The 20,871-nt window shown below is 50.4% G+C and overlaps 2 protein-coding genes across 2 annotated transcripts in view; both read left to right on the forward strand.

Annotated features, from left to right (window-relative positions):
• The window catches only part of RABGAP1 (RAB GTPase activating protein 1), a 77,437-nt gene that overhangs the window by 32,666 nt on the left and 23,900 nt on the right, over positions 1 to 20,871 (forward strand). Inside the window, exons 14-15 of the mRNA XM_087914392.1 lie at positions 18,069 to 18,182; positions 20,497 to 20,571. Of these exons, the coding sequence (XP_087770518.1) occupies positions 18,069 to 18,182; positions 20,497 to 20,571 (189 nt within the window). The remainder of the gene's footprint in view (positions 1 to 18,068; positions 18,183 to 20,496; positions 20,572 to 20,871) is intronic.
• On the forward strand, positions 4,418 to 6,597 carry GPR21 (G protein-coupled receptor 21). The gene has a single exon (XM_026712534.2). It carries the CDS (start codon positions 4,757 to 4,759, stop codon positions 5,852 to 5,854), a length of 1,098 nt encoding a protein of 365 aa, XP_026568319.1. The 5' UTR covers positions 4,418 to 4,756; the 3' UTR covers positions 5,855 to 6,597.

Raw genomic sequence — 20,871 nt, forward strand, 5'->3', positions numbered from 1 at the left:
TGGCATTCAGCTTTGTTCAGGTATTTTCCCACGTCATTGTAGTTGTGCTTTTAAAGTTGTAGCGACGTTTCAGCAGAATCTCATCTGCCATCATCAGGCTTCTGGCAGATGAGATTCTGCTGAAACGTCGCTATAACTTTAAAAGCACAACTACAATGACGTGGAAAATAACCCGAACAAAGCTGAATTACATGTAATTATATACCCGAAAACTTTAAGAATATATATATATATACACATACACACACACACACACTAATATATACTATATATACTAATATTATACTATATATAATATATACTAATAATTCATATTATTCATAGATCTATCTATCTATCTATCTATCTATCTATCTATCTATCTATCTATCTTCTTCTTATCTCTACAATCCTTATTCCTATTGTCCGTCCGTTCATACCAATTTTCCCATACCGCATAATATTCCGAGTCTTCCTTGCCTTTTAACTCTAGGGTGAGTTTATCCATTTCCGCACAATCTCAGATCTTTTGGATTGCTAGACCTTCCAACGGTACGCTATCCTTTTTGCAGCATTGTGCGAGAGCGATCTTCATTGCTGTAGTTACATGCAAAATCATATATTTTTTAATCTTTTTATTCTATTTCTCTTTAATGATCCCTAAAAGGAACGATCCCGGCTTCAACTCCATTTGACATTTTGTAATTTCGTACAGCTGTTTTTTGTATTTTCGTCCATTACTTTTTTTACTTCGGGGCATGGCCACCATTGGTATTTGGCCGCACCAAGGTTGGCAAAAATGGACCCAAATTTGAACCTCCTGATTATTTTCACCTAACCAGTTCATGAGTAAGAAACAAAACACACACCTTCACGTACAACGCTGGGACCTCCGGAGGGAAGGCTGTTGGGCTTCTATCCAGCTCGAAAGAAAAATCTTGGTTGTGGAGTTGTGAGTTGTGAAGAGGCCACGAGAGCTCAACTTTGGCAAAAGAAGGCCCCAGCCCTACCTAACCCTGATCGGAGACTTCTGCAGGCATCTCCTGAAGGCTGTTTGGGGCCTAGGATGCTGTGATTCAAATAATCTGTAAAAACAATTTGCTCCCTTGGTTTTGGGAGGATGGACTTATCTGCTGCAGGGAGGCTGGAGACAGATCTGCAGGGTCTTTCCCTAAAAACTGGGGGTTCTGCAGTGTGTATAGATCCAGTGTCTGAACAAAGAGACTGAGACTTTGGAAAAAGATCAAGATTAATGGAGGTACTACTACTGCTACTCTGTAAAGACCACACCTAGAATACCGCATCCAGTTTTGGTCACCACATTATAAAAAAGAGGTTGAGAGGCTAGAAAGAGTGCAGAGAAGAGCGGCCAGGAGGATGAGGGGACTGGAGGCTCAAACCTACGATGAACGGTTGCAGGAAGTGGGCCTGGCTGGTCTCGTGAAGAGAAGGACCAGGGGAGACAGGAGAGCATCTTCCAAGATTTGAGGGGCTGCCACAGAGAGGAGGAGGAAGGGGTCAAGCTATTTTCCAAGGCACTCAAAGGCCAAACAAGGAATAATGGATGGAAACTGATCAAGGAGAAATTCAACCTGAAAAGATGAATTTTTCTAGACAGTGAGAACCATCAAACAAAGGAAGAGAAGTTGCCTTCAGAGGTTGCGGGAGCTTCATCCCTGAAAGCTTTCAAGAAGAGACTAGACTGCCACCTGTCAGAAACAGTGTAGGGTTTCCTGCTTGGGTGAGAGGTTGGACTAGATGACCTACAAGATCCCTTCCAACTCTGCTAATCTGTTAAATCCGATAAAAGTGCAAAGAAGAAGAACCGAGATGATTAAAGGCCTGGAAACTAAAACATACGATTTGTGTTTGGCCAGTGTAGAGAAAAGTAAGGGACACATGATAGCAGCATTCCAGTATTTGTGGGGCTGCCACAAAGAAGAAGGGGGGGTTCCACTTATTGTCCAAAGCACATGAAAGCCAGACAAGGAATAATGGATGGAAACTAACCAAGGAGAGAAGCAACCTGGAATTGAGGAGAAGCTTCCAAACAGGGAGGACAAGGAACCAGTGGAACGGCTTGCAACAAGAAGTTGTGACGGCTTCATCACTGGAATTTTTTTAAAGAAGAGACCGGACAGTCACTTGTCTGAAATGGTGTAGAGTCTCTTGCTTGGGCGGCGGGTTGGACTAGAAGATCTCCAAGGTGCCTTCCAGCTCTTATTCTGAGTGATTGATTAATGGCTGGATCCCTCCCTTTCCATCTTCTACATCGCCTGTCTTTTTCTGACATGATGGAGAAGTGTGCACAGCGTGGGGACAAACCAGAGATGCATCTTTTTAACTGGACCATAATTTATTTAAGCCTTCACTCCGCACTGCACCCTTGTTTCTTCCTTCCTAAATAGCCACGTATTTCTTAGCACCTGGCTCAGGTGCGTGGACCTCAGGGGCCCTCATACCACACCAGAAGAAGGTCCCGTGAGCTAGAAAACGTGTTTCCTTCACGCCGGGATTAAACAGGAGAGAAGGGGGACCTATTTTGGGGAGGGGGGAAGCTGCCCTGCCTGCACAGAACGTCCTTGAATCGCCCATCCGCTCCTCGGTCTGGAACGTCCTCCCTCCCCTCTGAATTGGTTCTTTGAGCCGTTGAATCGACCCGATTCGAGGCCCGGTTCGCTTGGAAGAGCCGAGCGGCGTCCGGGTGGAAAGAAAGTCGGCGAGGATTTCTTGACGGAAAAGCTGCAGAGACGAGGCTCCGGCTCCAAGTGTTTCCCAAGGCCTTAGAGGGAAAGAGAAGAGAGAGAGCCAGTTTCTATGGTAACGGAAGGAGCAAGATGGAGGAGAGAGATGCTGAGAAGGAGCCTTCCCTTCAACTGCTAAGGAATCACCTGGGCTGCTTCAGGTCCAGTTCGCCCTCCTTCCCTCCTTCCCTCCCGCCTCCTCTTCGCTGCCCTTAAATCCTGAGATTATCTCACCTCCCTATGAATATTCAAAAGCGGAGACCTCGGAGCAGCCTGTTCCTGCCAGGGGTGCCTTGCCAAATATATATGAAATAGGGGAAAGGAATTTGGAAAGCGTGAACCGAAGCCCCGAATCCTGGTTTGATGCAGAGGCTTCCCTCGAAGAGAGCAAGATCGGCTTCTGCTTTGACTCCTCCGGATGGGTCAGAGATGCCCCGGTCACACAGGTTTCAGTCCAGTCCAGATTTCAGTCCATCAAACTCAGGGGGGGGGTGCCTACGAGGGTCTCTCTGGTAGATCTCGGTCACGAGGACGACCGGCCGTCTCGCTTTCCTGGTGTCCTCGGGGAAGGGAGCGCCATGTTTTATATTTTTCCCCTCTTTTCTGGGGGGGAGAAAAGTGGAAGGATCAGCTCTGCGGGGGGATTCTTCTCTGGCCGTGAGGGCAGCTAAAAGGCACCCGGGAGAGGGAGAGAATTAGAGAATAACAGAGCTGGAAGGGACCTTGGAGGTCTTCTAGTCCAGCCTCAAGCAGGAGGACCCGGATCCATCTCAGACAAGGGACTCTCCAGCCTCTTAAATGCCTCCAGTGGTGAAGCGCCCACAACTTCAGGTGGCAAGTCGTTCCACCGGTTCATTGTCCTCCCTGTTAAGACGGTTGGGAGGGGGCCCTCTCCTGAGGGGGCTTTTACCTGGGGGGGGGAGGGCTTAGCATCCTCCCCCAATTCCCCACCAGCTGCTTCCTTGGGCTGTTTTGAGAGATCGGCCTCCCAACTGCCTCGGTAGACCCCTGCCTGCCGGTCTGGGCAGAGCGGAGAGGCAGGGGCGGGGGATGGGTGGGCTTGGTCAATGCTGTCCCACCCCCCACCCCCACGCCAAGGGAAACTTTCTGCAGGGCGGTGGGCTTGGCAGCGCAGAGGAGAGCCGAGCCAGCGCGCAGGAGGAGCCAGCTGGTGTGGAGAGAACCAGCCCCAGGGCTTCTTTGCCTTTTTTTCCCCCCTCCTCCCTTTCTGGACCTGCAGTGGGCAGCTGCCTGCCTCTGCCAGGCGGGCACCCCAGGCAGACGCGCGCACACAACCACCGTCCCCCCGGCTGGCTGCGAGAGGTCGCCTTTGTCCTCCTCGGAGCAGCGGCAGGTAGGCGGAAGAGGAGGAGGAGGAGGAGGAGGGGGGGGGGCGATCTCCAGAGCATCCCTCCTCCAGATCCTGGGAAGCGGGTGGGCAGCTGCCCCCCCTCTCCTCTCCTCTCCCCCTCTCCTGCAGTGTTGGGGGCGGGGAGGCCGCCTGGCGCATCCGGGGAGGAAAGGGGGGGGAGGAGGAAGGGAGGGATGCTGTAAAAAGGCCCCTTCTTTCTTCCTCCCTCTGCTTCCAGGAGGAACCGCCCCCACGTGGCTCCACCGGCTTTCCTCCCCTCCCTTCCCTTCCCTCCCCCCTCCCTAACCTTCCAGCCAGCCTCCTCCTCCTCCTCCTCCTCTTCCAGCCGGGAGAGCAGTACAGCAGTAGCAGCAGCAGCAGCAGCAGCGCACCTCTGCTCCCCCCCAGTGGCAGCCCCGCCGCCTGCTGCCAGCCAGCCAGCCAGCCCAGCTGGAGGAGGGGGCGGTGGCTGCCGGCAGTAGCGGCGGCGGTAGCAGCAGCAGCGGCGAGCCAAGAGGGAGCATTGCGGACAATGCCCGGGTGGCCGCCACACTCCTCCTCGCCTTCCCCCGAGGAGCAACCGCAGCAGCCGTCACGCACGCAGGAGCTGCCGCAATGACAGCCGGTGCAGCAGCCGGGCAGCGGCCGCCGGCGTGAGGGGGGCCGTGGGCGCCATTGCAAGATGAACGCCTCCTCCCTGGATGGCGGCAGCCCCGGGAATGGGAGTGGAGGCGGCGGGAGCGGCGGGGACAGCATCGGGAGGCCCTTTTGCCTCTTGGCCACCGGCTACCCAGAGAGCCTGGACATCTGCCTGCTGGAGGTGACCATCGTCGTCTTCCTCACGGTCCTCATCATCTCGGGCAACTTGGTGGTCATCTTCGTCTTCCACTGCGCGCCGCTGCTCAACCACCACACCACCAGCTACTTCATCCAGACCATGGCCTATGCCGACCTGCTGGTGGGGGTGAGCTGCCTGGTGCCCTCGCTCTCTCTGCTGCACCACCCCGTGGCCTTCCTGCCCGAGGCCCTGGTCTGCAAGGTCTTCGGCTACGTGGTCTCGGTGCTGAAGAGCGTCTCCATGACCTCGCTGGCCTGCATCAGCCTGGACCGCTACATCGCCATCACCAAGCCCCTCAGCTACGGCACGCTGGTCACCCCCTGCCGCCTGCGCGCCTGCATCCTCCTCCTCTGGCTCTACTCGGGCGCCGTCTTCCTGCCGGCTTTCTTCGAGTGGGGGAAGCCCGGCTACCACGGGGACATCTTCCGGTGGTGCGCCGACTTCTGGGACACCCGGGCCGCCTTCACCCTCTTCATCGTGGTCATGCTGTACGCGCCGGCCGCCTTGGTGGTCTGCTTCACCTACTTCAGCATCTTCCGCATCTGCCAGCAGCACACGCGGGAGATCAACGACCGGCGCGTGCGCTTCAGCTCCCAGGAAGGGGAGCCGTCCGAGGGGCAGCCGTGCCCGGACAAGCGCTACGCCATGGTCCTCCTGCGCATCACCAGCGTCTTCTACATCCTCTGGCTCCCCTACATCGTCTACTTCCTCCTGGAAAGCTCCTCGGTGTACCACAACCGCCTGGCTGCTTTCTTCACCACCTGGCTGGCCATCAGCAACAGTTTCTGCAACTGCATCATCTACAGCTTGTCCAACAGTGTCTTTCAAAAGGGGTTGAAGCATCTCTCGGGCGCCCTGTGCGTGCCCTGCGCCCGGCACAGGGCAGCCAAGGACTCCTCCGCCTCCCGCAGCAAAAGACCCTCCAACGGCTGCCACGCCTGACGCGCCTTCCCTCCCCCTTTCCCCCTCTGTCCGAACTCAGGACCTTCCAGATGTGCAAAAAGAGAGAGAGAGAGACAGAGAGAGACTTCGCCATCCCCTGGCGCAGAAAACAAACGTTCCCAATCTCGGGGAAAAAAGGGGGGATTTTTGAGGATTTCCACCAGCACGGGCTGCTGGGTTGTTTTTTGGGGGGTGAGGGTGGGTGGGAGCAGGAAACCAGGGACCAGGGAGGGGGAGGGATAGAGGGAGGGAGGGTCTCTTCCCCCGGAGTGACTCAACGGATGGACCCTCCAGGACCCGCCTCACCTCTTTTGCCCCGATGTTTGGAAGTCTGTGCTCTTTTGTCTCTGTGTGCAAGGAGTCGTGGTTTACTAGTGTATTCTTTCGATTTGGTTTTGTGCATATGCCAAAGTATGTTTCGAAATCTTATGGGTCCAAATAGCAATTGTCCCTCTCTACCCCCCCCCTCCTCCCATCTCCATCTCCCCCTTCTCTCCCTCACCCCCCTTCACCCACCCCGTGCCCGTAGCCAATGATTCCGGTGTGCCCGTTTCTCCTCTTAGGCTTTTTAATAACTGTGGTTATTCCTCCTTCACCCTCCACCCCCAGATCCCTTTTGGGGCTCCCCCTTCCCCCCCAATCTCCCTCCATCTCACCAGGTTGTTCCTTTGTGATTTAAAAGTACCGTATTTGCATTTTTCTTACAAAAAAAGAAAAAAGAAAAAAGGAAAAAAAACCAAAAATCTGTGTAGTTAAAACAAGTGACTTTGGAGCAGACCCAAATTAGCAAATGAATAAAAGCGTTTCCTTTTTCTTTTTTTTCCCCACCCTCCTCTCTTCCTTTCCCCCTGTTTATTTATTTATTTAAAGCCAGCGGAGAAGGAGAAGAAGAAAATATATATATAAATATATATATATATTTTAATTTCGTCCTTTTTCCTTGTTTTCGATTTTGGTAAGCCAGCCGGTTGGGCAGGAGTCCTCTGTTCCTCAGGACGGCTTGGGCTTGTTTTGGCTTGTTTTGGGGGAAGTTTCACGAAACAAATTTCTCTTGTGTGTGTGATTTTTGTAAAAAAAAAACCAAACGTATTTCTGTGTTCCTGATCGCTGTGATAGGGAAAGAAAGAAACTTTGGGAAAGTCGAGTTCAGAGAATGTTTTATGTTGGGATCCTGATTTGAAACCCTGGAAGTTTGAAATCGTGTTTGAAAATCTTGCTTCTAAATTCTGATCACGGTGAAATGCAAAAAAAGATGTATTTGGGTGTAACTTACCTGTCCTGTTTTAAGAAAACAGCCAGGTATTCAACCTGATTCACATTCTAGTAGGATCCATCTCAGGCACTGCCTGCGATTGGGGCGAAAATAATAATAATACAGTTTCGTATTCAGGCTACATTGCTGTGCTCAATCAACCAGGCCATCTCGGCTAAATATCCACTTTCGATCTAGAGAGAAATTGGCCCAATTTTGGCTCAAGAAAGATTGAGGCTGCTGTGTCTGGCTGAGGGTTGCTATCGCTATGAACGCTTCACAAAAGGGAAGGCAAAGCTATCTTATCAGTGGCTGCTAGTCCAATAAGGTTATATGGAACTGCCAGGAACATGGACAGTCTACCTTGGAATACCAGTTGCTGCAGGGAACTGGTTCTCACGGCTTTTCCCCTGCCCATTGTTAGAAGAAGCAGGAAGCTGGTGCCAAATGGGACTTTTCAGTTTAAATAAGTCTTCCTTTTTCCTTTGCCTTCCTTAAGTTCAGACCCCTTGCTTGCAAGCAAATTTAAGTCTCGCTTGTCTTCCATCTTCACCCATCTGCAGACCAATCGCTGAGATCTCACTAGGTCTTTTTCGAAATGTCTCATATATTTTAAATACTTGCTTCCCGTTGAGCTTTCAGAACGCAGGACAAGCTGGTCCGCGTTTGCCTTGCTTTGAAGGAAGGTGTGTTTGTGTGAGGTGGCCAATTACCCTTTTGTCACCTGGAAAGAAAAGGGGGCGGATTTTGGGGATGAGAAGGGGGAAGACATTTTACGTGGCTGTGAAGACCCTGGCCAAACTACGCCATGAACAGCCAGGTTCTCAAACACTAAAAAAAACAGGGCCGAGGAATGCATGGTTTTCGTCCTACTGTCAGGAACCATTTCTTGCCTCTTGTGTTAACCTGGTTTGTTTGGATGTTGCCTGTTACAGGAACCCTTCATAGTGTCGTTTTTTAAAAAAAACCTGGATTTGAGAATTTATGATCCAGCTCAGTCCAAGGCTGTGCTGGATCCAACACCAGGAGGTTAGGCTGTATTTACTGCAGGCACGAAAGAAATGCTCGCTGGGTCTGGGGGCTTCGTAATATCCCCTTCGCTCTCCCGGCTGCCCTGGGGAGCAGAGAAGAGATACCTGTATATGTGTGTGTGTGTGCCAAAATCTCTCGAACCAGCACACGTTGGCCCAGGCTGAAGTTTCAGCTTGGAGCCTGCATTCGTATTTTATCTATTATTTTGTCAAATTCAGAGACCTCCCCTCATTTGGCTCAAAGAGCAATTCCAAGAAATAAGCAATAGCAGTCCAATTTTTTTTGTGGGGTGGCGGCGGGGGGCAGGAAGATACCCCGATCCCAGGCTTTAAGCTCGGGGTGTAACCATCTCAAAACGCAGCGGTCTTCCTTTACGGAGAGAGAAAATCAAAGCTTCTACGAGAGAGGCTGAAACGATGCATCCAGGTTTGGTCACCACGTTACCAAAAAAAGAAAGAAAGATGTTGAGACTTTGGAAAAAGTGCAGAGAAGAGCAACTAAGCCGTATGTAGAATGGCTGCAGGTTTTGGGTTTGGCTAGTCTAAAGAAAATAAGAATTAGGGGTGGCACGATAGCGGTATTCCAGGATTTGAGGGGCTACCACAGAGAAGAGTTGGGGGTCAAATTATTCTCCAAAGCCCCTGAAGGCAGGACAAGAAATAATGACTGGAAACTAATCCAGGAGAGAAGCAACCTGGAATTAAGGAGAAACTTCCTAACTGGGAGGACAAGGAACCAGTGGAACTGCTTGTCACCAGAAGTTGCGGGCGCTTCATCCCTGGAGGTTTTTAAGAGACTGGACTTGTCTGGCATGGGATAGGGTCTCCTGCTCGAGCAGCGGGGTTGGACTAGAAGACCTCCAAGGCCCCTTATTCTCTAATCCCAGATCAACAAATCCCTCGGAGCTTGACCGAGCCACAAAACACAACTTAAGGCCAGAGCAAAAGGAGAAGGAAAAAATACAGGATTGGGGGAGACTTAATTGTGGTTCTCATCAGGAGCTTAGAGGCTCAGATGGATCCACCAAGAACTGAATAAACTGAATCTCTGAAGATTTCTTTCTGGTTTTTTGGTTTTTTTGAATTTGTGATAGATAGGGGTTAACGCGCTTTGCTGCCTAATTTAAAGCCAGCCGTATTTAGTTGTGTAAAAGAACAACAAGTGTCATTCCCCTATGCCCTATTTTATACCTGTCATGACAGCTGGAGTATCCAGCCTTTTTTTAAAAAAAAAAAAAGAGAGAGAAAAAATCTTAAGTTTATCTTAATTTGCTGGGAAAATAAACAGGCAGTGCTTATTCTTTCTGGACAGGTACAGAGATGACAAGAAGCAATTTGAAACCATCGGTCGTGGGTGATTTTTATTTGCTAGAGGGAAAATCTCTTTTTTTTACTGCGTCGCTAACAACTTGAAAGGGCCCAAAAGCACAATCCAAATAAACCCGATTCCTGTCTTTATAAGCGCAGGAACTTTTACACACTTGATCCTCGGACAATCATTGTGTCTCGTGGGTTTTCGCCGCCTTTCCAGAGAGTCCGGTTTCTGCAGGACTTGGGAGGTTTCCGTGTAAAAACAAAAAAATACGTGCTTTTATTCCCAGCGCAGCTCTCAGCTCCCTGGAGGCGCCTCTGAAATGCCACCCCATTCTTACTGGCAGGAAAAGATCTGGCACTTTTGTCCCCAAAAGGAGTCATGTGTGTGTTTTGCTTGGCAGGGAGGCCTGGCGTGCGAAAGGCTGCCATATAGCCCTCGGTCCTTCCTCCGCTTTAAGTCTGTGGGATAGGTCCCTGGGACGTTTCGCTTCAGGCTCGGGTCTCCGGCTTTCGATTTGGGTCACAAGGAAAACAAGGATTGACCAAGAAAGGAGAATATTTATAGCTCAGGGTCGAGAGGAGGGGTCCTTGGTTACCCTCTGAGCTCGTTTGGTTGTTGTTGTTGTTTTGGCAGACGTTTCGTAACCTAGCTAGGTAACATCATCAGTGGGAGGAGAAGGAAGGAAGGAAGGAAGGAAGGAAGGAAGGAAGGAAGGAAGGAAGGAAGGAAGGAAGGAAGGAAGGAAGGAGGACCGTGGGATCCTTGGTGCTCTCTGAACTTGGTAGGTTTCTTGCAGACGTTTCATTACCTAGCCGGGTAACATCATCAGTGGGAGGAGGAGGAAAGGGAAGGAAGGAAGGAAGGAAGGAAGGAAGGAAGGAAGGAAGGAAGGAAGGAAGGAAGGAAGGAAGGAGGGAGGGAGGACTGTGGGATCCTTAGTGCTCTCTGAACTTGGTAGGTTTCTTGCAGACGTTTCATTACCTAGCCAGGTAACATCATCAGTGGGAGGAGGAGGAGAGAAGGAAGGAAGGATGGATGGAAGGAAGGAAGGAAGGAAGGAAGGAAGGAAGGAAGGAAGGAAGGAAGGAAGGAGGACCGTGGGATCCTTGGTGCTCTCTGAACTTGGTAGGTTTCTTGCAAATATTTCATTACCTAGCCGGGTAACATCATCAGTGGGAGGAGGAGGAAGAGGAGAAGGAAGGAAGGAAGGAAGGAAGGAAGGAAGGAAGGAAGGAGGACCGTGGGATCCTTGGTGCTCTCTGAACTTGGTAGGTTTCTTGCAGACGTTTCATTACCTTAGCCGGGTAACATCATCAGTGGGAGGAGGAGGAAGAGGAGAAGGAAGGAAGGAAGGAAGGAAGGAAGGAAGGAAGGAAGGAAGGAAGGAAGGAAGGAAGGAAGGAGGACTGTGGGATCCTTGGTGCTCTCTGAACTTGGTAGGTTTCTTGCAGATATTTCATTACCTAGCCGGGTAACATCATCAGTGGGAGGAGGAGGAAGAGGAGAAGGAAGGAAGGAAGGAAGGAAGGAAGGAAGGAAGGAAGGAAGGAAGGAGGGAGGGAGGACTGTGGGATCCTTAGTGCTCTCTGAACTTGGTAGGTTTCTTGCAGACGTTTCATTACCTAGCCAGGTAACATCATCAGTGGGAGGAGGAGGAAGGAAGGAAGGAAGGAAGGAAGGAAGGAAGGAAGGAAGGAAGGAAGGAAGGAGGACCGGACGTGGGATCCTTGGTGCTCTCTGAACTTGGTAGGTTTCTTGCAGACGTTTCATTACCTAGCCAGGTAACATCATCAGTGGGAGGAGGAGGAAGAGGAGAAGGAAGGAAGGAAGGAAGGAAGGAAGGAAGGAAGGAAGGAAGGAAGGAGGGAGGGAGGGAGGACTGTGGGATCCTTAGTGCTCTCTGAACTTGGTAGGTTTCTTGCAGACATTTCATTACCTAGCCAGGTAACATCATCAGTGGGAGGAGGAGGAAGAGAAGGAAGGAAGGAAGGATGGAAGGAAGGAAGGAAGGAAGGAAGGAAGGAAGGAAGGAAGGAAGGAGGACCGTGGGATCCTTGGTGCTCTCTGAACTTGGTAGGTTTCTTGCAAATATTTCATTACCTAGCCAGGTAACATCATCAGTGGGAGGAGGAGGAAGAGGAGAAGGAAGGAAGGAAGGAAGGAAGGAAGACTGTGGGATCCTTGGTGCTCTCTGAACTTGGTAGGTTTCTTGCAGACGTTTCATTACCTAGCCAGGTAACATCATCAGTGGGAGGAGGAGGAAGAGGAGAAGGAAGGAAGGAAGGAAGGGGAGGGCAACATCTACAAGAAAACCACCAACCTCAGAGAGCATCAAGGACCCCACAGTCCTCCTCCTCCTTTTCTTTCCCTTTTCTTTTTTCTTTTCTTTTCTTTTCCTTTTAGAAACGGGGGCAGGGGGTGGGCAGAGCATTAGGGATGACTGTCACATTGCCACATCGATCTTTCTGATCTTCTACTTTTCTCAACGCCCCCCACCCTTTAGAGGTGAACTCCCCCAGCCTTTAGGGGTTCAGCACCCTTTTTTTCTCTCCCCAGCTGCCTTCGGTCTCCCGCCCGCATATCCGGAGGGCTTTTCACCAAGAGCCTCTTTGGGATTTTTTTTTCTTGTGGGAAACTTGAGCCCGAAAAGGAGCCAGGAGCGCAGCTGAAAAGGCTGGCATCACTTGGGGATTTTTCCTCTTATTTTTAGAACGGGGTTTATTGCCATATTTGGCCTGAAACAATGGCTTATTGTAACCTTATTGTTCCCAAGAAGGCCCAAACCGGGTCCCTTCCCACCTGCTCTCACTTTCGTCGGTTGGATCCAGCAAGGGCACGGGGTGAAAGGGTGTTGGCTGGCAATTCTCCTTTTTTTTTCAGGGTGACTAATTCCACGTCTTTAAGAATACTAAGCTTCCTGTGTGGGCTCCTTAAAGCGTACGAGAGAAGGGCTGGAGACGGAAATCACTCGATTCCCCGTCAGAAGGAAACCGCTCCAAAGCAGGGGTTCGCCAACCGGTTGGGACGGGGACCACTGGTAGCCCGCGAGAAAATGTTGGTGGTCCGCAGAGAAATGTCCCCCTCCCCAAAGCAATTAATCCAGGCTGTGCAGGAACACAAGGCTTGCGTTGCTTGCATTGCGAACAACACGAGGTAGTGAGGGAAAGGGTGGAGGGTGAAGGGACTTGCCCCACTTGCCTGGCCTGGTCATCGGGCTGCTTCTTTCCGCTTCTTTCTTCTTCTGCTTTTGGCTGCACGCAAGGAAAGCAGCCAAAGTCTTTCTTTCTCTCCCCCAAACTCTGCCTGAAATGAGTCTTTGGGACCCTGCAAGGCCTCCCTGCTCCAAGAGGCTGCAAAGACTCATTTCTGGCAGGAGGTTTGGGGGAGAGAAAGAAAGACTTCTGCGGCTTCTGCTGCTTTCCTTGCATGAAGCCAAAAGTCTCTCCCTCCCTCTTCTCTCCCCCTGAGAATCCTACGGTATCCTACGATCCCAAATAAAGAAGGATCGATTGGTAGGAAAATGGGGCGGAGAATTTTCTTACAGACTTTTTTAGGGGGGATTTTCCCAGGGTCCCTGCTGCTTTCTGCAGAGACCCTGGGAAAACGTCAGCAAGCCACCCGCAGTCAAAATTCATATTAGCGGTCCGAGGGATTTAAACTTATGAGTTTGGTGGTCGCAGAGGCCCAAAGGGTTGGCGACCCCTGCTCTAAAGTCTGTAGAGATTCTCCGTCCTCCAGGCCATGCTTGTCCCAAAAGTGCTTTTGTTCCAAGAGGCAACTGGACTTTCTTTGTTTTTCTTTGAAGACGTTTCACTTCTCCTCCAAGAAGCTTCTTCAGACCAACCCTCAACTTCCCCTTTTCACATCCTTAGAGGTTGCGAAATGAAAATAACCCCCGACTGACCCTGAACATCCTTTTGCAATATTCTAAATTTGAAATCTCCAGTTTTAGTGGGCCTCTCCTTTCTCTCTCCTTTCCTTTCCCTTTCCTTTCCCTCCCACCCTTCCCTTCTTTCCCCTTCCTTCCCTTCCTTTCCTTTCCTTTCCTTTCCTTTCCTTTCCTTTCCTTTCCTTCCCTTCCCTTCCTTCCTTTCCTTCCCTTCCTTCCTTCCTTCCTTTCCTTCCCTTCCTTTCCTTTCCTTTCCTTCCCTTCCCTTCCCTTCCTTCCCTTCCCTTCCTTTCCTTTCCTTTCCTTTCCTTTCCTTTCCTTCCCCTTCCTTCCCTTCCTTCCTTCCTTCCTTTCCTTTCCTTTCCTTTCCTTTCCTTTCCTTCCTTCCCTTCCCCTTCCCCTTCCCTTCCCTTCCCTTCCTTTCCTTTCCTTCCTTCCTTCCCTTCCCTTCCTTCCTTCCTTTCCTTTCCTTTCCTTCCTTCCCTTCCTTCCCTTCCCTTCCCTTCCCTTCCTTCCTTTCCTTTTCCTTTCCTTTCCTTTCCTTTCCTTTCCTTCCTTCCCTTCCTTCCCCTTCCTTCCTTTCCTTTCCTTTCCTTTCCTTCCTTTCCTTTCCTTCCTTCCTTCCTTCCCTTCCTTCCTTCCCTTCCTTCCTTTCCTTTCCTTTCCATTCCTTCCCTTCCCTTCCTTCCTTCCTTTCCTTCCTTTCCTTTCCTTTCCTTTCTTCCTTTCCTTCCTTCCCCTTCCTTTCCTTCCTTCCTTTCCTTTCCTTTCCTTTCCTTTCCCTTCCTTCCTTCCCTTCCCTTCCTTTCCTTTCCTTTCCTTTCCTTTCCTTTTCCTTTCCTTTCCTTCCTTTCCTTTCTCCTTTCTCTCTTTTTCCATTTCATTTCCCTTTCCCTTTCCCTGTCCCCTCTCCTTTACTCCTCTCCCCTCCTTTCTTTTTTTCCTGTCCTGTCCTTCCCCTTTCTTCCCTTCCCTTCCCCTTCCTTTCTTCAGCCCCGGAAACCTGAGCTGGCCCGGCAGGGACCTTTCTCCCAGCCAGCTATAAAAATAGGATTCCTAGTCACACAATGGCCGAGCTGGCCTTGTTTGTATTATTGTATCCCAGCCGGCTTCCAAAAAATAAAATAAAAACTTTTTCCTTTCCGGTCTCTTTCTCTTGCTCGCTAAACCAACATGTTCCAGTAGCAAGAACATTTCCGTGTGGGTGTAGCATCGATGCCCATTCCTAAGACCGCCGCTAACCATCAAAAATGGTCATGCGGTGCCCCCATTCCGTTAAGAGGCAGCGTTTCAACTCTACCTTTCCGTCCCGGTCCCCTGTCGCTCAGAAGGTTGGCCTCACGTTGGATGGGAGTTTGGTGTTCTTGACCCACACAGGTGGCATTTCTCTCCAGGCCAGTGGAAGCTGCCACCCCACCGGTCCTAGTCCAGAGGTTGACCGTGCAAAAAAAAGAAGAACAATTCCCCGTGAGGTTTGGGAAGGTTGAATCATCTGATGGTGCCTCATTGGCCCCTGTGTTCTGGCCTCCATCCAGAGTGGAACCGGTCTGTCTCCACTTTTGGAGGTGGGGGGTCAATCTACCCACCCCCCCCAAACCCTCCACCAAGATCTGAGAAGCAGATGTCTCAACAAAGATATTGAGACTTTGGAAAAACTAGTACTACCACCACTCTATAAACCCTTAGTAAGACCACACCCTAGAGTCCTGCATCCAGTTTTGGTCACCACACTAGAAATAAACCTTTAGTAAGGCCACACCTAGAGTCGGAGGAAGGGGGTCAAGCTATTTTTCCAAAATACCTGAAGGCCAGGCGAGGAACAATGGATGGAAACTGAACAAGGAGAGATTCAACCTGGAAATAAGGAGAAATTTCCTTGACAGGGAGAACAATCAACCCATGGAACAGAAGTTGCCTTCAGAAGTTGTGGTAGCTTCATCCCTGGAGGCTTTTAAGAAGAGGCTGGGCTGCCCTCTGTCAGAAATGGCGTAGGGTCTCCTGCTTGGGGGAAGGGTTGGACTAGATGGCTTACAAGGTCCCTTCCAACTTTGCTAATCTGTTAAATCTGTTAAAAGTGCAAAGAAGAGCAACTAAGATGATTAAAGGCCTGGAAACAAAAGCAGACGAAGAACAGTTGCAGGATTTGTAGAGAAAAGTAGGGGGGACATGATAGCAGCATTCCAGTAGTTGAGGGGCTGCCACAAAGGGAAGGGGTCCCACTTATTCTCCAATGCACCAGAGGGCAGGAGAAGAAACAATGGGTGGAAACTAATCAAGGAGAGAAGCAACCTGGAATTGAGGAGAAACTTCCTAAAAGTGAGGACAATGAACCAGGGGAACTACTTGCCACCAGAAGTTCTGGGTGCTTCATTACTGGAGGCCTTTAAGAAGAGACTGGATTGTCCCTTGTCTGAAATGGTGTAGAGTCTCTTGCTTGGGCGGAGGGTGGGGGTGGGGTTGGACTAGAAGATCTCCAAGGTGCCTTCCAGCTCTATTCTGATTGATTGAATCCGTCCTAAGCCGTTCGAGACCCGCCGATTAAGGAAGTTGGATCTGTAAGTGTGAATTCATCCTTCCGGGTTTCTCTCCTGGCCTGGAATTTCACTCCGTTCCTTCCTGCTCACTTAAGACTCCGATGGGGGTACGACTTGGGATGGGTTGGGGGCTTTGGAAGCCATCCAGGCCCAAGATGGCAGTCTTCAAACATGGCTGCCAATGGCGGGCGAGAGAAGGTCCGAGAACACCTTGATTCCTTCCACTCGTGCTTAATTCATTTACAGAGTTGGAAGGGACCTTGTAGGTCATCTAGTCCAACCCCAGGCCCAAGCAAGGAGACCCTCCACCATTTCTGACGGACAAGATGGCAGTCGGGTTTCTTCTTAAAAGCCTCCAGGGATGAAACTCCCACAACTTCCGAAGGCAACTTCTGTTCCACGGGTCGATTGGTCTCAGCGTGGATGTTTAAGCAGCTCCTTCCTTCCTCACTGGCCTTTTTGAAATTGGGGGGAATCGGCCTGCCCGCTTCCCTGGCATTGCTCATCAATGCTTGAAAAACCTCCGGCTAAGCCATATTGCAGGGTAAAAACGTCCGTGGAAGGGGTGTTGCGTGGGGTATGTGGGGTTTTCCCCCCGCCCTTCCCTTCTTAACAGACCTCCAAAGAATTAACTTCTCCCCCAGGCAGGAAGGAAGCCCAGGTGATTTTATTTTTTTCTCCCTGCCTTCAGCTCTGCTTCTCCTGACAGTCGGTGCTTTCTCACGACCTTCAACACGGGGGAAAGATCTGGTTCTCCTTGTTGGAAGCAGATCTTTAGGCCTCGGGCAGCTGCCCAGGCCCCAAATTGACCGTCTCCCTTAATAGAAGGGATAGAATCAAGATTGCATGAAGAGTTGGGGTCAGGTTATTTTCCAGAGGGCGGGAGAAAAAAAACGATGGATGGAAACTAACCAAGGAGAGAAGAAGCCACCTGGAATGAAGGAGAAACTTCCTCACAGTTAGGACGATGAACCAGTGGAACTGCTTGCCACCAGAAGTTGTAGGCGGCTTCATCCCTGGAGGTTTTTAAGAAGAGACCGGACAGCCATTTATTGGTCTGAGATGGTGTATAGGTTCTCCTGCTCAAGCAGAGGGCGGGACTAGAAGACCTCCAAGGTCTCTTCCAGCTCTATTCTGATTAAGTGTACAATTTTATAATGCCTTAGTAAGACCACCACCCAGAATATTGCATCCCGTTTTGGTTGCCATGATATAAAAAAAAGAGGTCGAGACTCTAGAAAGAGTGCAGAGAAGAGCAACAAAGAGAATTAAGGGACTGGAGGCTAAAACCTAGGAAGAAGGGTTGCAGGATTTGGGTTTGTCTAGTCTAGTGAAAAGACAGAGTAGGGGTGACATGATAACAGTCTTCCAGTATTTGAGGGGCTGCCACAAAGAACGTGTGTGTGTGTGTGTGTGTGTGTGTGTGTGCGTGTGCGTGTGTGTGTCTCCAGGCAGGACAAGAAGCAATGGATGAAAATTAATCGAGGAGAGAAGCAACTTAGAACTAAGGAGAAATTTCCTGACAGTTAAAACAATTAACCAGTGGAACTACTTGCCTCCAGAAGTTGTGAATGCTCCAACACTGGAAGTTTTTAAGAAGATGTTGGATAACCATTTGTCTGAAATGATAGAGGGTTTCCTGTCTGAGCAAGGGGTTGGACTAGAAGACCTCCAGGGTCCCTTCCAACTCTATTCTGATTATTATTATATTAACCAGTGGAACCGCTGGCCACCTGAAGTTGTGTGTGCTCCATCACTGGAGGTTTTTAAGAAGAGACTGGACAGTCACTGGTCTGAGATGGGAGAGGGCCGTGTTGGCGAACCTATGGCATGCAAGAGATTGCCCGGATGAGCTCCGCTGCACATACGTGGTTGCCGCCACCCGACAGCTGACTGTTGGGTACCTGGCGCGCAGGTGCAGGGGGCGGAGGGAGGGTGCATGGGAGACGCGCACGTATGCTCAGATGTGTGGTGCACGAGGGGGGGAGGTTGAACGCGCATGTGCAGGGGGCGTGTGGTGGCCAGCAGGCATGGTCTTCTGGGTGGCGCGCAATTATCGGCACAGGAGCCGAAAAAGGATAGCCACCACTGGACTAGGGCTTCCTGCCCAAGCAGGGGGCTGGACTAGAGGACCTCCAAGGCCCCTTCCAGCCCCGTTAATTCTGTTCCTCCTCCTTCCTCTGGGCTTTGCAGGAGTCTCCCCAGGACAGCGCCATCACCCGAGACATCAACCGGACCTTCCCTGCCCACGACTACTTCAAGGACACCGGTGGAGACGGTCAGGACTCGCTGTACAAAATCTGCAAGGTACCCACAAGCGTTGCCATCCTCGGGGGGCGAGGAACGGGGCGCTTCGTCTCTCCTTGGTCGCGATTCAGGGACAGCCCAATGGCAACGGGAGTTGGCAGAGACGCGTGGAAGTGCGCCTGGCGTCTCAGTCCGGGCCGCCTATCCCAGGGACTGCAGTACCCATCTGGGATCGGCCTCAGCCATTGCTGGGTGCTTCCTTCGGGCCAGAGGGGGTCCAGAAAGGAAGCAGTGTCCCTTCCACCCTCCCCCCCCGAGATAAAACACATGGCATCATAAGGTAGAAGCCCATAGATCAAACGCCGCTGGAGGTAATTAGCAGGTTGGAAGCCCGGCTGGCGTCTCTTTTGATCGCTTCCCTTCGTCTGGCCGGCGCTTTGAATTTGGCCTTTCCAAAGCTGCCTCCCCCGGGGGGGGGAAGTGGGCATCTTCCTGGCCCCCTACAAAGCACCCAAAAAGGGCCGGCAGAGATGAGCCGTGCCCAGAACACGCCAATCCAAGGTTTCCGCTCGGCCTTTGAAGAAAATGGGAGAGCTTCGGTTCCCCAAAAGACAGAGGTGGGTCTTCAGCCAGTTCTGACCGGTTCTGGAGAACCGGTCGCGGAAATTTTGAGTCGTTCCGAGAAGCGGCCAATCCCACCCGTCTCTGACTGGCCCCGCCAACCCCATCTCTCTTCTCTGCCTCCCATCGAGTCCCAGTTGATCGGCTGGGTTTCCTTGGGTTGCCCTGCCCAGGAGAACGGAGCTGGAAAGCAGGTTAGTGGGGTGGGGAGGGAAGGGGGGCTTTGCAGTAACTTTCTCCTACCACGCTCACCAAGCCACGCCCACAGAACCGGTAGTAAAAAAAAAATATTTTTTTGAAAACAATTTTATTGGTTTTTTAACAAACAGACAAAACAGACAGAACATAAAAGCATAATCTCTCTTCCGTACTTATATACAAACAGTGTGTCGGTTGGTTCATCAGTTTTGTGCATTCATTTCGTAGTCTCAATTACGATTACGTTACATAATAACTCTTATTATCAATCCAAACTTATATATCCTCATATCATTATTTAAAAAAAAAATCATTTGGCTATACTTTTATTCATATTTCATTCACGAAATATTTGATTGTAAATGTATTAACTGCGGCTAGGATTGTATTTGCAAAAAATCGGAAAAAATGAGAAAATTCCATTGCAGGAAGAAATGATGAAGAAAATATTGGAATGTGCTGAGATGAGTAGATTGACATTTGAAATTAGAGAGCAAGAAGATAAACAATTTTATACAATTTGGGACCTTTTCTATCAATGGTTGGACGATGAAATACAACAATAGAATATTTAGAATGTTAGGTAATAAGGAATATTATCGATTTTTCTTCCTTTTTTTTTGTTACTTGACACTACATTTATAAAGTGTTTTTTTTTTAGGATAGAATTGGTATGATGATATGATTTGTTATAGAATAAATTACTTAACTTATAGTAAAAAATTTTGAATCCCGCCCGCCCAGCCTCTTTCCTGGCAAAGGCTAAAATTCCGACTTAACGGAGCTTGGCTCCTGAGAACCCCTTTCTCTTCTTCGACCACCAAGTCCAGTCACTGGCTGGAGTCTTAATGGACAACCTGTTAAATATGAGCCAGCAGTGTCTGGAGGCAGCCCAAAAAGCCAGTGCAATCCTAAATTGTATTAACAGAGGGATGCAATCAAGATCCAGGGAGGTACTACTATCACTCTATAAAGCCTTAGTAAGACCACATCTAGAGCTCTGCATCCAGTTTTAGTCACTGCACTATAAAAAAGAGGTTGAGACTCTAGAAAAAGTGCAGAGAAGACCCACCAGGATAACCTGGAGGCTCAAACAGACGATAAATGGATGCAGGAACCAGGCCTGGCTAGTCTAGGGAAGAGAAGGACCAGGGGAGACAGGAGAGCATTTTCCAATATTTGTGGGGCTGCCCCAGAGAGGAGGAAGGGGGTCAAGCTATTTTCCAAGGCACCTGAAGGCCAAACAAGGAATAATGGATGGAAACTGAACAAGGAGAGATTTAAACCTGGAAATAAGAAGAAACTTTCTGACAGTGAGAACAATCAACCAGTTGAAACAGAAGCTGCCTTCGGAAGTTTTCAAGAAGAGACTGGACTGCCATCTGTCAGAAATGTGTAGGGTCTCCTGCTTAGGCAGGGTGGGGGTTGGACTAGATAACCGACAAGGCCCCTTCCAACTCTGTCAATATCAGTCGCCGAGCGTGGCCTAGGAGACACGGCTGGCGGGCCACTCCCAGCGTTGCCTGATGGATGTTCTCGCCAATTCCTTCCGCAGGCCTATTCTGTCTACGATGAAGAGATTGGCTACTGCCAGGGTCAGTCTTTCCTGGCTGCGGTGCTGCTCCTACACGTAAGTTGAGCGCTTCAGAAAGGGCTGCTTCAAGAAGGGGAGGGGGCTCGCTTTCCAGGGACCCCGCGGGGTCTTGCGGTTCGCTGGCAACTGGTGCAGATGGCAGCGGAATCGGACGGTGGGCTAAGAACGAGGACCAGTCAGGGAGTCTGGAGCGGAGTCAGATGAGGGTGCTGCGTTCGATGCAGAGATGGGGTCAGGACCATCTGGGAGTCGGGCGCTTCGGAGTCTGGCCACAGCGAGGCAGAGGAACCAGGGGAGCCTGTTCCCAGGGTGCGTGTGCGCAGAACTGCTAGAAGG

Source organism: Pseudonaja textilis, chromosome 17 (assembly GCF_049901715.1).
Source record: "Pseudonaja textilis isolate UNSWEBS1 chromosome 17, rPseTex1.2, whole genome shotgun sequence".
NCBI lineage: Eukaryota > Metazoa > Chordata > Lepidosauria > Squamata > Elapidae > Pseudonaja > Pseudonaja textilis.